We start from the raw sequence: 18091 nt of genomic DNA, 5'->3' as shown, positions 1-18091 counted from the left end.
TTAGTGGGAATAAGGTATGTGAAACCCTAGTTAGTTTTCATGAGAATAAATTGGAGTCTGGAGTCTGATTCCTGAATCACTCTATTCCCTTCTGTTTAGAAATGTGATGTCTTATTACCTTATACATTGTTACTTTGGTGCTATGAAGTCTCAAAGTTATGCTGATTGTAATAGATGTGAGCTAAAAAAATCTTCCATCATAATCTTAGACTGCCTCTGGTATTTTGGTACAGTAACCAAAACCATATGAATTAGGTGACTCATAGGTATGTAGATAGGCAAACAGACAAAGTATAAAGCAAATGAGGTGGTAAAATACTACCAATAGGTAAATTTTGGATAATTTTGCTTTTAAAACTTTGAGCCAGATATGGTGGCACACACCTGTAATCACAGAACTTGACAGACTAAAATGGGAAGACAGGGACAGTCTGGAATATAGAGTTACATTCTGTCTCAAAGAGCAAACCAAATATGTTCTGAAACATAAGTCTTAAACATTCTATCTTATTTTAACTGTTCACAAACAAGGCCACACAAAAGCTACCAACACAATGACATTCATGGAAACATTATGTACCGTAGCTGATATAGTCTCAATTCAGATACCCCTCAGTGGAATGCATCAAGAAAATGTGGTATATACACAAAATGTAATTCTATGCTTTCATCATTGCCTACTCACAGGAAAATGGAAAAATTTGGACAAACTCATGTTAATAAGCCAGACCCAAAGAAGCACAGGCTATATGGTCAACCTCATTTGTAATAACCACAGTATGTCTGGGATATTCTTAAAAGGATCACAATAGCTCAATAGCTATGTGTATGACCATATAAAATGATGCTTATGAAAATGAACTCCAAGACATGGATAAAAAAGGGTATTTTTTGTTGTTTTTTGTTCTGGGTTTCCTTTGGGGAATTGGGGCATGTGGGACTTTAACTCTGGGCCTGGGGATTGTCCCTGGACACTTCAGCTCTATCCCTTGAGCCACAGTACCACTTCTGGTTTTCTGGTGGTTAATTGGAGATAAAAGTCTCAAGGACCTTAGTGCATGGGCTGGCTTGGAACCACAGATCCTCAGATCTCAGCCTCCTTACTAGCTAGGATGACAGGCGTGAGCTACCATGCCTGGCGAAGAGGTTTTTTTTTTTTTAAAGTGTACTGTTTGCAGTAATGTTTTACTCCTTGGGTTTATTCCTTGTTGTCACCGTTTTTTGTTTCTGTACCCTTTGTCTTGTAGTAAATTTATTTCATGTGGGTAAGGGAAGAGAACCACAGAAATGGCAAGACAGAGGTGAACTAATGCAACAATGATTCTCACTAGAGAAACTTTACACATTGGGGGAAAGAGGGCAATGTGTGGCCGGGCGCCTTAGCTCACGCCTGTAATCCTAGCTACTCAGGAGGCTGAGATCTGAGGATAAGGTTCAAAGTCAGCCCAGGCACAAAAGGATCTCCAATTAACCTTTAGAAAAGGGAAAGTGGGGCTTGGCTCAAGAGTAGGGTGTTAGCCTTGAGCCAAAGAGCTCAAGGACAGCACCCAGGCCCAGGGGTAGGGTGGTAACCTTGAGCTGAAGGCAGAGTTCAAGCCCCATGACACCCCCCAAAAAAATGTGTACAATCAGAAAAAAAAAAGTGCTCATTACCTTACTTATGTAACTACAACTCTTCTGTACATGACCTTCACAATGAAATAAAATTACAAATAAAAATTTGAAAAAAATCTCAAAAACTTTCTGGCATTAATCTGAGATATAAAGATATCAGCCTCTTGAGTTGCTAGGAGTGCAAGCATGATCCCAACACCCACCCAGCACGTATCCTTTATAAGATACAAGTCTATCTTACATATCCTGTCCATTTTACTTTACTGCAAGTCTAATCTTCCCTTTATTTTTGAATATAGTAGAATAGCACATAGTTACAAGAATATTTTAATGCCTGAGAAGAACTTCATACTGTACAATGCTCATAATTTCAGTAGTGGTAGGGGGATGAGAACAAGTAAACTCATAGAAGTATAAGGGATGCAGAAACACCTGTATAAAACATTACAAAGCCTCATCACTTTCAGGCAAATGATTGGCCAGGAATTAGTGTTATAACAAGGAAGAAGAAATGAAAGATTCCACCCACAGTGATAACAAGGAGTATAGATTCACACAAAAGGGTAATTAGTGGATAGAGTAAAAATAAGAGAAAAGGAATGAAAGCTATTGTGGCATCTGTATTTTAACCCCACCCCCACCCCGGGCCTCACACAAAGCCACATTTATGGGAATAATACAAGTTACAGTGTCACTGGGGCTATTCACATTATTTCCACAAGAAAATATGGGACAGACTCTGGGTAGAGTTCCATGTCTCTGTATTACATATGACATATTAGAGATTATTATACCTTTATGGATGAAGCTTAGTGACACCATTTGCCTAACATGCATGCGATTTTGATTCAACAACATGAGGTTTTTTTTTTTTTTTTTTAAGGGTTGTTATATTTTTGGAGCAATATTGAGTCAGAGAGAGATAGCAGCCACATATTTGAACAGATCTGTATTAGTGATGGCATATAACCTCATAGACCATGTTATAAATGTTATGTTGATGCTCAACAAGGAGGAATAAGGAAAATACATTGAAAACATTATGAGTTTTTATTTGTTTATCTTGTTCAGTAGTGGGACTGGGTGCTGTCCCTGAGCTCTTCAGCTCAAGAATAGTGCTCTACCACTTGAGCCACAGTACCATTTCTGGTTCTCTGGTGATTAAGTCTCACAGACTTTTGTGCCTGGGCTTTGAACCATAATCCTCATATCTCAGCCTCCTGAGTAGCTAGGATTACAGGTTTTCCTGTTTCTAACATCAGTGTGCTCATTATCCTGAATGAGTCTGCCTAGGAAAGATGGTAAGCAATGACACAAGCCCCTAAGGTTTTTTTTTATCAAAGAATAAAAATGATTTTATATGTCAAGTAGATACATAATGCAAGAATTCAGCTGCTGAATTGTCTCTTAGTAGTATTTTATTTTAAAAGTTCAACATTAGAGCATTTATGATAACACAAAATACTTAAAAGCAACAAAGGCTATTCTGAATGAAGGAAGTTTTCTTTACATAGGAACAACAGTGGTCATAAGTTTAAAAGTGTATGCATTTGGGGTACGGGCTGGGCTTAGATCAATAGAATATGTCATCTGAAGGGAATAAACATGACTTCTACCTTGTTCCAAAATTGAGAGAGTTCACAAATGACACAGATATGAAGATTTCATTTAGTTCAGATTAACTGCCAATAAGAAAAGCAAGCATATAACCACTTCAGTGTTTCTTGTATCCGTTGACAGTTCAAAATACAAAACTGAAAGCCAGTATCCATTGGAGAATATCCATAATGTAAAAATCTGTCACATTTGCCAAATTCAGTATTATAAGAAAGGAAAATGATATAAATGGATTAGCCAGGGAAGTGAGAATGGTAATATGATATCAGAAATAGATCAGCATCATGATGGCATCATGTGGATAAATTAAATCCACATTTCATTGTAACAAATTTTTATAATATTCTCCTCTGTTAATCTGTCCTGAATATGGTAAATATTAATCAAAAATGATCACAAGATAAGTTTAAGGTACAAAAAATGTAAAAGCATAGAATGGCAATATTTTCCATTTCAATCATCATTAATCAGAACCATAAAATATGAACTAATCTGCAAATAAGCACAGAGGGAAGCCTAATCCACCAAAAATTAAAACAAAATAAAGGAATTAGTAGGCAAATGAAAAATCTCATGAACAACAAGTGACACAGGAAGTACTCTGAAGAAGCTTTGGAAACAGTGGCTGACAGCATTTAATTGTGACAGATACTGGACAGGGAAGTATAGCGGAGCACGTTGGAGGAAAGGTGGTAGGCATATTCATCTTGGGGAGACAATGCTGGGAACCACTTCCTTCAGACAAAACATGGCTCAGGAGGAGGTAAGGACAGGCTGGGGAAATCCACTGCTCTAGGCTGTTTTTCCGGCACTGTACTGCCTGTAGTGGAAGAGACTCTTGGAGTCCACATTGCGAGATTTCTGCACAGCTTCAGCAAAAAGTTTGGTCACCTGAAAATAAGATGCCAGGAATCTTAGCAACCCACATGAGATGAAAGTGAATGTTGAATGAATCGGAAGTAAAAAGTCACAGTGTCTGCCACCAGTTTTCAAAGGAACATGGGATGAAAGATGCAATAGATTTTTTAATTTTATATGGGGACATTTTTTCATATCTTGGAACTAGTCATGAATAACTTTAAAAACAGATTTGGGGGAAAATAAAAGTACATTAGACAAATAATGAATCAAATCTTTGAATCCAACCATCATTTTCTATGAATTGGACAAGAACTTCTCCTACATCTGGACTTCTAATTACTAACCAGTTGCTTTTAAAATTGTACCTTTCCTTGAGAAAGAATGAAATTGAAGTTTGAGTCATTTTGTGTGTGTGTGAGTGTGTGTCTGCCATTCCTAGGGCTTGAACTCAGGGCCTGGGCATGTTCTTGGGCTTTCTCAAGGCTTGCACTCTACCACTTGAGCCACAGCACCACTTCTAGCCTTTTCTGTGTATCTGGTACCAAGGCATTGAGCCCAGGGTTTCATGAATGCGAGGCAAGCACTCTACCACTAGGCCACGCTCCTGGCCCCTGGAGTCTTTATTTCATATCATACAAAGGCTAATTGTATATGTAATTAAAGAGCCATGGCAGTTGATCTCATTTGCTTGATCAACAAACATGTATATGTCCCAGGTAAGCCTTGAACTACTATATTAACACCATCACTTTAGATTCTCCTAAGATTTCCTCTCTGTTCTGACTGCTGCAAGGTGTGAAAAGAGAGATATGCATGCCCAATCCTCTTAATGGAAGCCTTCTGGACAGAGAAGCCGTCTGTGGCCTTTATCTAGTGGAAAGAACATACCTGGAAATTGGTGAGAAGAGCAATGCCACTGTCTACCGCTGTCCTCCGGATCACATAATTATCATGGACAAACTTGGTGTTGTTGTTGGGGAGGTTAATGACAAGGTCAATGCTGCCATCTCTTATCAGTCTGGAAGAAGAAACAAAGTAAATAAAAACTTGCAGATGACAATACATATTTTGTAATTAGTTTCAGGAGATGAACATAAATTCTTTTTAGTCATTCCAAGTCATTGTCATATGGAATTGACTGTTCATCAAAGAATTCTAATAAAACTCTAACCAGAAGCTCCTCATCCCCCGAATTAAAAAAAATCTATATGCCCAGCCAGCCGGGCACACTGGCTCACACCTGTAATCCTAGCTACTCAGAGGCTGAGATCTGAGGATCGCGGTTCAAAGTCAGCCTGGGCACTGAAGACTGTGAGACTCTTCTCTCCAATTAACCAAGTTCAAGTCCCACGACCACCACCACCAACAACAATATCTATATTCCCTTGAAAACAGACCTAACTCCGACCACTCAAAAACCCAGTAATATGACAGAGGTTTATTTGTAAGAACCAAGAGGCAATTCTTCCATCACTAAGGACCTTCCAGGTCTACTCCCCTGCCCTCATGTCACATCTACTTCACTGTTTGCTTCTGGTGCCTTTCAGTAGGTGAATTTAAAAAGGAACTACTTCATATTCTGTCACTGGGCTACTACACACACTGAGAGGCACTTAAATGTGAGAAGCACATAGTGGTGTTGAATATTGTTTTACAAAGCTTTACAGAAGGCATAGAGGATCACTGGAGGCCTATTCAGGTATGCATATACCTGAATGCATTACTTCATAAATTTGAAAATAATGTATAAATTGACTGGTTAGATCCTCTGATAAGTAGTATAAAGCATCAACCTTGGTATTGGAGAGCCACTGAGTAGACTAAGACACCTCAAAACAATTGAGAATAATTGCCTATGTATTTATATCACAAAGTCTTATAAATGTCTGTGCACTGATGTTCCTCAAAGCTTGTGCAGTGTACGATATATATTTTAGCATATGTCAGAATCCAGGTGATGAGGCCTAAGGCCAACTTAAAAATGGCCATTTAAATAATCAGATAGATGGTAATTACAGTGCTCATTCCAGCTTTATACATGAAACAAGTGCTAAATAAATTGATCCATAATATCAGTGAAACGTACATGATCAAATATATGACATAGGCATGTACTACATACACTATTGTACCTATATGCATGTATGTAATCATATATGATAGATGTGATATAGTACTGTTATATCATATATAACAAATTAAATATACATAGTCACACACATATATAGTTGAAGTAATATTTGACATATTCAAGAAAGAATGTATAATGATTCAGTAAGATGAAATATACATATAATTTATAAACTTCATTATGATGTCTGCATATTTCTTCTTTCTGATAACCATTCTCACATATCTGGCTAATCCAGTTAGATCACTTTCTTTGTCATAAAACTGTACTTGACAAATGGGACATTTGTACACATCCCATCATTTACACTGTTGATAGTGTATGTAATAGCAAAGTTCCTGAGTCAAACTATGCTGTCATCCACAATCTCATTCTTATTTAATTTGGTTGACTACAGACTTTAAAGGGACCTGAACTTGAATAAAATGAAACATTTTTATCCAGTTTTCACAATTAATCTTCTTTAACAATATAGCTCGTCCAGTTCTTACTTTCTGATGGAAGAGAGACTTGGGTTCTGCCCTTCCTGAGATGGCCATGCCACAGGTGTGGCAGGGACATTGTTGGCATTCAGCCAGTCTGATGTGGCTTCTGTAGCAAAAAGCTGGAGTGAAAAAAGAAAGTCAGTCAGTTACTTTCACAGGGAATTAGAGATCATGAAAGACTACTAGAATCACTCAAAATATAAAGAAGAAACTGATAAACATTTAAAGTCATGTATTATCAAGAGTAGAGACTTGAGCCATTGCCCCAGGCCTCACATCTATTATAATTTTAGCTACTCAGAAAGCTGAGATCTGAGGATTGCAATTCAAAGCGAATCAATAAACTACCCCTCCTCCCCCAAGGGAAAAAAAAGGCCAGAAATTGAGCTTTGGCTCAAATGATGGAGTATTAGGTTTGAACAAAACAGTGTCCAGGACTAGAGTAAAAGGCCCAGGACAGAAGGACACACACACACACACACACACACACACACACACACACACACACAAACTTTGTTTTGTTAAATTATTTACAGTGAAAAAAAATAAGAACCTAAATTTTAACTACTGTTATACAAGAGAAAAACAGAATGATCCATGGTTTAGCATTTATGTTTATTAGACGAATACAATCTCATGCCCAAAGACTCACCCTGAGCCATGGGAATAATTTTGTTTCACTGAGCTAGGCTTTCTGCAGAATTATGCACTGAAAAAAAAGTTTTGCCTGAAACTGAAACAGCTGGAAATCATGACCTCATAGGGAAAAAGAAAAATAAAAAAGGAAAAAATATATGGAAATATATGGAGACTTTTCCCAATTGTGCTCCAGCAAAGTTTCTATGTTTTCAAGCTAACAGCTTCTATTGAGTTTGTAGTAATTTTGTTAAAACTTAAAACTGGTTATTTGATCTTTTGGTTTTGTTGAAGTTTATTTAACTACTAACTGAGTGAAATCTTTTGGTTTGAAAGGCCCTCGTTTTGAACATTTATTTTTCCTATTTCTGTACTATTTCATTGGTGGGAAGATTTTACTGCTGGTACAAAAATATTTGAAGAAGAAATAATAATCCATACCTTGAAACCTTCATTGTGTAATTGTTCAGCCACACCAAGGAATCGTGGACGGAATGATTGCTGGAAAGGAATTTAATCAAGTTCATTTTGTAGATATGCATGTTCATTTTTTTCACCTACACATAAAAGACTATTTGCTCATACCATCTAATACTATTATAAAAATAATCTTGTAGATGGTCATGTGCTCTATATTCAATGCTCCTTTAATCCACTTAATTTTTTTCCAAAAATAGGTAAAATTCTGACGACATTGTCTTATTCTCAACCTTTCATCTTGCTGATCTGTCACTCTTAAGCCTGTAGGTTTAGACCCTTTATCTGGTCAGGAAGAATTTAAAAGGCATAGGGGTTGAGACCTGAACCCAGTCTATCTTCCTGCTTATTCTGTTTATCCAACATAATCTAATTGCTGAGTTCTAATTTATCTTTCAGTAAATTAGTAGCTCATGCACAGATCTGAGCAGCAATAACTCAATTGTTCAAAAATCAATTTTGTATAAGCCATGAGGTGATAAAAACCTGTAGGTAAAGAATGAGCTCTGGATTCACTAAGCTCCATTTCCAGTTTTGGCCTTACCATTCACTAGTAGGGGACACTGTGAAAAGTTATTGTCCATCCCTTCGAGAGCAGTAATTATAGTAATATTTCTACTTCTCAAGGCTCCTCGATATATTAAGCTTTGTGACTGTAAGCAATGGAACGAACCTAGGATGCAGTGTCCTCTGGCATAAATGGAAATGGCTACATTCCTATTTCCAAGCTTAGTCTCCTCTATTAGTGTTTATACTTTCAACTCAGAGAAATCTCATATATATGTGTGTATACATAAATGCACACACATATATGTATACATACATATACACATAAAAATAAAATATGTGAGTCTGTGGTGTAGATATTTTCTTTAACTTTATCCCCTTGGTAGGTTACCATTCTACCACTCCAAACCACATTGCTACCACTCCAAACCACATTGCCAAGAGAGCTGCTTTTAGTTTATTTTTCAAACACTCTCATGCATTTGCCCATGTATTTTCCTTCTATGTCTGTTTTCTGAGTAGGAAGAATTATAGGCATGCACCAACACATCTGACCTTCATATATATGGATATTTATTTATTTATTTACTTTTGCTAGTACTGGGGCTCAAGCTCAGAGCCTGGACATTGTCCTTAGGCTTTCTCAAGGCTAGAGCTCTACGACCTGAGCCACAGCACCATTCCCAGTTTTTTTCCATGTATGTGGTATGAAGAGTAGAACCTGGGTCTCCGTGCATGCTATGGAAGAACTCTACCACTAGGCCAGATTCCTGACTCTCGGGTATTATTTTCTTTTTGCTACTTCTGGGGCTTAAGTTCAGGATCTGAGTACTATCCTTGGGCTTTCTCAAGGCTTGAGCTCTACCACTTGAGCCACAGCACCATTTCTGGTTTTTCCTATGTATGTGGTACCGAGGAATCAAACCCCAGTCTTCATGCATTCGAGGCTGGCACACTACCACTAGGCCAAACTCCCGACCCTCTCGGGTAATTTTTTTAATAGGCTATTTTTGTGATCTTCCTCGACCTGTCTGGGCTATGCACCCTGCCTTCTCCGGATTCCTGATGCCTGCCAGGAAATGTCACCCACTTCTGATCTCACCATGCGCGGTTAAGAGGGTATACTTCCAAGACAATGTCTGGAATGAAATATAATAGGGCAGAACAACTTCTCTAGAGAGCAAACCTAACTTCATCTTTAGTAGTCTAAGTATCTGAGTAATTGAGCTAAACAAAATATTTAAAATGATATATACTCAATTTTATACACACTTAACACAACTATTCTATTTTAAAAGTTGTATTTTGTTAGTTTCCCTTTGCAAAATGGATAAGGTAACTTGATTTCTTCAGCAAATGACTTGTGACATGAGAGGGGAGAGAGATAAAGAAGGATGAGGTAGAAATAATAATATAGTACAACTGCCGGGTGTGGTGGCTCACACCTGTAATCCTACCTACTCAGGAGGCTGAGATCTGAGGATCAAGGTTCAAAGCCAGCCTGGACACAAAAGGACCTGAGGCTCCTATCTCCAATTAACCTCTAGAAAACAGAAAGTGGGGCTTGGTTCAAGGGTAGGGTGGTAGCCTTGAGCTGAAGAGCTCAGGGACAGTGCCCAGGTGCCCAGGCCACAACCAAAAAAAAAAAAAACCAAAACACAGGAGTGACAGGAAAGTAAAGTAGCTTCTGGTGACTGGCAAGAATCAACAGGACAGGGGAGGTAAAGGAGATAGTAAATATCTTATTTGAATAAATAAAAACAGATGTGTTTGAAATGGTTTTAAAAGGGGGAATGGGAAATAAAAATAAACAAAACTCAAAAAAAAGGGGAGTGGGTAGAGTGATGGACGGGATGAAATTGACAGGGTTACATTATAGGCATATCCAAACAAAATGCCCCTTGTGTAACTAATATATGCTGATAAAAATCTTTTATAAAATTTCTATCACTGATGACTGAAAATAATTATGGATGTGATCTAATTTAGATCCAGAAACTACAAATGGTGATTTGTCCAGCATGCATGAAGCCCTGGGTTCTATTCCTCAGTAACACATAAACAGAAAAGACCAAAAGAAGCTCAGGGATGGTGCCCAGGCCCTGAATTCAAGCTCCAGAACTGGCATAAGAAAGGAAGGGAATGGAGGGAGAGAGAGAGACTGAGAGACAGAGACAGACAGATACAGAGACACACAGAGAAACACAGAGAGAGAAAGAGACATGGGGGGAGAGGAGAGAAGAATTCAAGATCTGTGCAAGCAACAATGTTCATTGCAGCACCATTTACCATAGAGATGATATGGAACCAACCCAGATGCCCCTCAGTTGATGAACAGATCAAGAAGATGTGGTATTTATACACAATGGAATTCTATGCTGCCATCAGAAATGACATCGCCCCATTTGCAAGGAAATGGAAAAGACTTGGAAAAAATCCTACTAACTGGAGTAAGCCAGACCCAAAGGAACATAGGCTCTATGGTTTCCCTCATTTGTAATAATTGGTACACATCTAAGACTCTCCTAGCAGAGGATTACAATAGTTCAAAACCTAGGTACATAAGGTCATATAGGATAAGACTAAATGAAAGGATCTCCAGGATATAGAAACAAGAGCTTTATCTTGTGTGATTGTTGTTCTTAATGTACTATGTTATTTCTCTTCTCTTTCTTTTACCCTTATGGTTAATCTCATATTCTTATTTTACCTGACTTTGTTACCTGGCATATCGTAGATATATTTATTCATTTGTTTGAAATTGGAAAGGTAAGGGGAGAAAACAAGATGATTGGGAGGGGATTGGGGGAAGGAAATGGGGCCAAAAACATGAGGAGTATCAATATATGAGAAGTAATGCACCTACTACCTGATGAATGTAACCGTAGCCCCTCTATACATTATCCTGACAATAAGAAAATGCAAAATATTTGTTACATAAATTTGTTAATGTGAGGAATAAAATATAGGGTATCAGGATCATTTCAAGATCATTTGGCCATTTCTATTGAATGTCTGAAGAGTAGGACAAATTGAACATACAAATAAACATGAGCTGAAGTTTGGAGACAAAAAAAAAAGATCTGTGCAGGATGTTAGTAACACTCAATCCATAAGAGCCTTCTAATATTTACACACAACAATTCTCCAAGAACGGACTTAAATCCTGGGGAAAAGACTCCAAAAATGTTCAAATGCAGAATTCTTTCAGATGCTGGCCCTCTCTAGACCCCAGAACTGCATTTTACAAGGGGAAATTACTGGCAAATAGGAAAGATAAATGCAACTGGATGAATCTCAGCTAAGGCAGCCTCCAGGGTTATTTATGACACTCTCCTAGAACAAGAATTGTAACCATGCCTACCTAGGGAAGTAGCTTTCCATTTTCACTCAAGACAAAACAGGAATTAATGAGCTTAGATACAAGGAAGTCCATAGCTACCCATTTTAAGAAGTAAAATAAAAATTAGAGTATAGAGAATAATTTATAGTAACAATAGGAAAATGAAATAGGGCAAGTAGAAATATATATGAATGTAATATATATTTATCATATTTGACAGAAGAACAGGACAATCGTGTATACAAAGCAGATCGTGTAGAAAGAGGCAAAACCAAATAAAACATAAGGTCTCTTCAGAATTTAGGATCCCTTGATACAAAGAAAATGTACATGAAGTATGCAAAAGTAAACTCCTTAACTTAACCCCCCCTCATCTCAATACAGAATATTGCATGTTGACCTGCTAAGCATGGAATAGTCTTCATTATGCACCAAAGCATATCAGAAGGCTCAACAAAAACAAACAAAATGGGGTGGGGAGTTTGGCCTAGTGGTAGAGTGCTTGCCTAGCATGCACAAAGACCGGGGTTCTATTCCTTGGTACCACATGCATAGAAAAAAGCTAGAAGTGGTGCTATGGCTCTAGTGGTAGAGCTCTAGCCTTGAGAAAGCCCAAGGACAGTGTTCTGGTCCTGAGTTCAAGCCCCAGGACTGGCAGAAAAAAAAAAAGTTCTGCATACTTACTAACTTTAAAATTCCCAATTTTTTTTTTGCCAGTCCTGGGCTTGAGCTCAGGGCCTGAGCACTGTCCTTGGATTTTCTCAAGGCTAGAGCTCTACCACTTGAGCCTCAGCACCACTTCTGGCTTTTTTCTATGTATGTGGTACCCAGGAATCGAACCCGGATCTTCATGCATGCTAGGCACGCACTTTAACCACTAGGCCAAACTCCCGGCCCAAATTCCCAATTTTTTAAACTTTGCTCTGTCATCTAAAATATGGTGATGATGTTAATGAGATAACTCTTAATTGGGTTTCTAAAATACCATTGTACAAATAAAGGGGGTCCTAATTGATGATCCCTATGTCAACAATCTGCATCACCCAGATATTATTAATAGAGACAGGGCAATGTGGGCTCTACCCCCACTTTGACTGGGAGCTCAGAAGTGATTTCCGGCCATCACTGACTCCGGAGGAGATGTTGGTGCATGCTTCAATTTAGAAGTCAGAATGGAGCCAGGATGATGAACTGACCTCCATTCATTTTACATCTTGAGGTCAAGAGGTATTAACTCTTAGCCACCATGAAAAATGTTGAGAGGAGAGTACTAGAATGCAATTTTTTCCTCTTTGCCATTTTAAAGTAAAATAAGTCACCAAGTCCTCTGAGACCTGCAGACACCAGGCAGAACCTCATTATGGAGCTGTTTCAGTGCTGTCTCTCAAGTGGAAAAGATAAATATCCAACATGATAGTATTGGCAGCTCCCAGCTAGGGAACCACTCTGCCTCTGGTCTAGGGTGTTGGCTTCCATGGACACATTATAAACTTCTATCAAACATGTATTGACCACTAGTGACACATAAAACAGCCAGTCTATAGAAAGAAATTACAGCTGTCAGCTTGCATCTCAGTAGCCTCAGATTTCAAAGCTGATCGTAAGAAATCATTTGTTACAAAAGGTGAAAAGTACAAGATGATTTATTTTCTTGGGAATGTTTATAAGGAAGAAACAGTGAAACACATAGCTATTTTTCCTCCAATGATCATTTTTTTTGCACTAATCCAACTTCTAGCTAGCTGCAGAAAAGACAGCCCAGTTACTAGTAAAGGATTTCCATGGATTCTACAGAGACACATGGACTGACAATAGACGGCTATTCCTAAGAATGCCTCTTCGAAAATAAAAGGTTATTTGTGTCACTTGGAGTTGTCTTTTCAAGTAAAAATGCTTGCTTTGTGTTTCTGAGACATGCTAGAGCAGATGTCAGGTTGGTGTGTGCCACTTTAGAAGCATCACTGAATAGTCCAATCAAGGGGGAAAACACAGTGAGTGCTCTTGATCTGCTCTAGAGTAAATCACTCATTGTTAAAGAGTGTTCTAGGAAACCTCAAAACAAGGCAAGTCGGCCTACTCAAGGCTGCTAAAAATAAATCACGATGGGATGAAAGGTGCCTGGAACTATGGTAGGAAAATCAAGGACGATTGTGTTGCCACATAAACCTTTCTTATGTGACTACTGCCTTGCAATTTGAGATTGCTCTTGGTAGAGACGCAGAGCATGCTATAATTGACAAAAAAACCTTTGACAAAACTCTGCATGTTGATTCTTGCTTTTCCTCTTAAATCCTAGTTCCAAAAGAATCATCTTATACAGGTTTCAAACTTGCTGGGAAATTTTACCTATGAGATGTAACTTTGGAAAGACAGAAACAGTCTGTGTAAAGGAAAAGGGTAGCAATGAGAGAAACAAAAGCTTAATGGGATTGCTACATACTAAGTGCCAACAGAATTTATTTTCTAAAATAGAGAAGTCTCTGACACCTGACTGTGTGAAAACCATATAAAATGGCTATGGGAAAAGTTCCCTGTTTTAGAGTCCTTTTATTCCATAATGTTGTGATCCTTTTAATTTATCTTGCAATTTGCTATGGGAAAATAATGAGTCATGGTATATGTATTAAATCCTCCTACTTTTAACAGGCATTTGGTTCAAGGTGTGGACAGGAAAAGGATAATTATTGGCCATGCTATCCACTGATACATGAAGGAATAATAAAGCAAATTAACTACAGCAAAAATGGCTACCAGTGGGTTTCTGTGAATAAAGCCCATTGAGCAATGAATAATCACCTTAAGAAATCAAAATGCAATTATAGCCATTTTATTTTAGAATGTCTTCACAGGGATTGAGGATTTAGGTCAAGGAAAGAGTATAGCATGCTTGCCCTAGCACATGCAAGACTCTGAGAAAATTGAAAAAACATAAGCATTCTTATGTAAGTGGTCCTCAACCAGTTGCTTTCCTATGTACTTCATGTATATAACAGTCAGATTCTATGTCTTTTTGCTTTTGACTTTATGTGTTTGGAAGAATCCATATTCGTTCTGGCCAAGTGCAACACCGAATAAAATGCTGTTAAAGTAATATATCCTAAAATCAAGAATCTATGTGACTTGGCACTTGCCAAGAAAGTTAGATATAAAAGTGTGGTTAAATTTGGTCCCATTCTAGCTTTAAAAAAAAGTCTAGGGACTTTCCCAGTTACTGTCTCTCCATTTAGTATATTCTATCATGTGCCTCAGTTTAAGTCATCAGACAAAGCACTTATTTTAACCACTATGAATGAAAATCCCCCTTGTAGTAATATAGATTCCTCCTATAAGACAGATTTATTAAACTTCATCTGCAAAGCTTTACAATCTTGTTCATCAGTTTCCCCAGTTGTAAATATTTTACTAATTATAATATTTACTACATATTCATTCAATAGTTTTGCTTTATTAGTCATTAGTTTATTAGTTTTTATTAGTTTATTAATATTTTTAAATTACACAAAATATTTCTAAGTCCCTAAGATATTTCATGCATACATTCACAGACTTCCTTTCTAGAATTCGTGTAGATATTAGAGCCTTGATTTCCTTAGAAACCAACGCATTGAAAGGTATTCTTTCAATAGATACATTTTTTAATGCTATAAGCCATATTTTTTTGCCTACAAAACCAAGGGTATCAATGTATGTGAATTAATGCACCTTCTCTCTGGAAAATATCATGTAACCCTTCTATTAATTACAATAAAAATATATGAAAAAAACCCACTATTTCCTATAAAGCAAGATGTGGTTCACTTATGGCAATACCACACCAATGCTTCCTAGGGATCAAATTAACTTTTGCTTCACATTTCCCTGCAGCACTGAAACTAAACAAGGCACAATTTTATACATGACTGACTTCTGAAGCTGGTATTTTTAAATGTTAGCACTACGATGATTGTTGTGAAGATGAAGGTGAAGGGCATGATCTCCTCTGAATGCCCCCAGGGCTCACATTAAACTTTAAGCCATAACTGGAAGGTGGACAAATATTCTCATACTGAGGACTTAATAATACTTAATACCCATTTATAACGTGATGAGTCGCTCATATGATGTGATTTGTCTCTAAACTGCCATTAAGCTTCCCAATTGCAAGTCATCTTGTTAGCTTCTGTTCTAACTACTTACCGTTGCCCTTCTGGTACCTTTATAAAGAAAAATCCCAAGTTACCCTTTGCAGAAACTTCTCTAAAACCACTGTACTTGTCCAGTCTCTAGAGTCTAATTTGCTAATGTTAAAATACCCTAACGACATGACATTTATAATCATCACCCACTGGCTTGAGGATACCTGGTACGTTCTAATTATATTTTTATTGATTTTGGGGTAACCATGCAGGGTTTGAGCTTATTAAAGGCACAGCAGGAATGTTATATAAGTTTCTTCATTTTTTATAGGACTGGAGAATTACTCATCTCAAATGAAATTGAATGAATGGTTGAGAAGTATTGTTTATAGGAATTTTATAAACATAACTTTTGTAGACTCTTTCAATAACCATTCGAATGGATAACAGACATTTCCCATCCAAAAATTTATACTAAGCCTTAGATTTAATTTATATTGATAAATAAATAATGGACTTCTGTTATATGAAGATACTGATTAATAATCATCTCACTTTCCTAACAACAATAAACAAGAACATATCAATATTCTCCTGAAATTCTTAAGTCCATCAACTCACTGATTTTCATTAAATATTCAACATGGAACCATCAGGCTGAAAAATTCTCATCTCCGTTTTGAGACATATGGACTTTATCAAACCAAATAATGTAAAATGGGAAGGCTGAGGATGATTTATAGGCAGTACTTATAGATTAATAGGCAATACTTACAGATGGAATAGTAGATGCTACAAACATTGATGTATTAGCAAAAGGATATAGAGAGAAGGCGGGAAAAGAGAAAGGGAGACATAACCTCAGATTCATGGAACATGTTCAGTGATTACAAAGAAAAATATATAGAAAACTCTAATCAAAGAACTAGGAAAGATTCATTTTTAAGATACCCTGAATCGCCTTGATTGAGTGCTAGTTCACAAGCAGTCTCCCCTCTTCTGCACAATGAAGATTCTACCCACTCAAAGTGTGTGCCCCTGGGAATGGGTAGATTCATGCAACTTACCTGGATTCCAATCAGAATGCCTTTCTGTGGTATTTTAAACCCTGTAGAAAGCATTGCCTTTAGGAAGGCTGTATGAATACCTTCACCGAAGCAAGCCACCTGTTAAGAGAAAAGTCCATGTAGCAAATAATAGTGAACTAAAGTTAACCAACAAAACACAATAAAAAGATAATAAAATACAAAACACAAACAATACAAATGCCTACTTATTCAGAAATTCCTTCCAGAGGTTTTATGGATCTTGCTGAATGACTATGCAATCTGAATTCAGAGACCAATTAGCTGGTCAAGGCAGACGTATCGTCTGTTTTTAATTAAACATAATGAATGAATAAGCAATTCTTCCTCTATACAACAGCACTCAGTGGAGCAACATAGAGGATGCTACTGTGTTATATGAATACAAATCACAGCTTCTAGTCCATAATGGGTTGAATTTCCAAATGTTCATATAACCTAATGCTTAAATCACAGTATAGGTCACATATATGCTATGCAGTGATACCTAAATTTACAGACAAGTAGTAGACAGGATTAGCTGACAGCAGTCATAGACACTGTGAACAAATCATTGAGAAATTTACTAACTATACAAACATCAGAAGACCTTCCTATAATTTATAATTTTTATAAAGTGAACCAAAATAACATGTAACAAGTCCTTTGGAAAACCACATTCATAAGTAAGAAACGTCTCCAAACTAACATATACTGTTAGGATATACAGAGCTTTCATCTGAGGAAGATAAGTGGTATAATTTAAAATGACAAGAGTCAAAATACTGCCATGTCCATCACCAATTGGCCTGGGTTCAGAGCATGCATTACAGTAAATAACACTGATGGCTGAATTCATTGTTGAAGCAAATGACATTTCTCTCACTGGGAAAAGAAAGTTCCCATGATAATAACCTTCATTTGACCACAGTATATGGTCAGCATTCCACTCTCATCAGCCAAATACTGACCAACTAACTGGTGTCATGTAAACCTAAATTTAATAGGTCTTAGGTCCTGCTGAAAGAAATTGTACCAATCTAGTCTATGAGCAGACACAAAGACACACAGTGGTGAGATAGCAACTTCCTCTGAAATCACCACGTGTGGTCAACTATTACAGTAAAGATTATGACTAGAAAGATAAATACCTCTTAATTCTATCAGACCCTGAAGGCTTAAGTACTTTAAATATGACAATGTCTCTGAATTATAATTGAAATTTCAAAGCTAAAAATTAC

The 18091-nt window shown here is 37.2% G+C and overlaps 1 protein-coding gene across 1 annotated transcript in view; it reads right to left on the bottom strand.

The window, feature by feature from the left end:
• Positions 1-3014: 3014 nt before the first annotated feature.
• Positions 3015-18091, bottom strand: part of Cps1 (carbamoyl-phosphate synthase 1) — a 102689-nt gene continuing 87612 nt past the window's right edge. The window contains exons 34-38 of the mRNA XM_090354753.1: positions 16854-16952; positions 7786-7845; positions 6715-6827; positions 4981-5110; positions 3015-4122 (exon numbers count right to left, since the gene is read on the bottom strand). Of these exons, the coding sequence (XP_090210879.1) occupies positions 4024-4122; positions 4981-5110; positions 6715-6827; positions 7786-7845; positions 16854-16952 (501 nt within the window). The 3' untranslated portion in view covers positions 3015-4023. The remainder of the gene's footprint in view (positions 4123-4980; positions 5111-6714; positions 6828-7785; positions 7846-16853; positions 16953-18091) is intronic.

Source organism: Megascapheus bottae, chromosome 21 (assembly GCF_031878675.1).
Source record: "Megascapheus bottae isolate mThoBot1 chromosome 21, mThoBot2.hap1, whole genome shotgun sequence".
In the NCBI taxonomy this organism is placed as follows: domain Eukaryota; kingdom Metazoa; phylum Chordata; class Mammalia; order Rodentia; family Geomyidae; genus Megascapheus; species Megascapheus bottae.
This window is presented reverse-complemented; position numbering and strand designations above follow the sequence as displayed.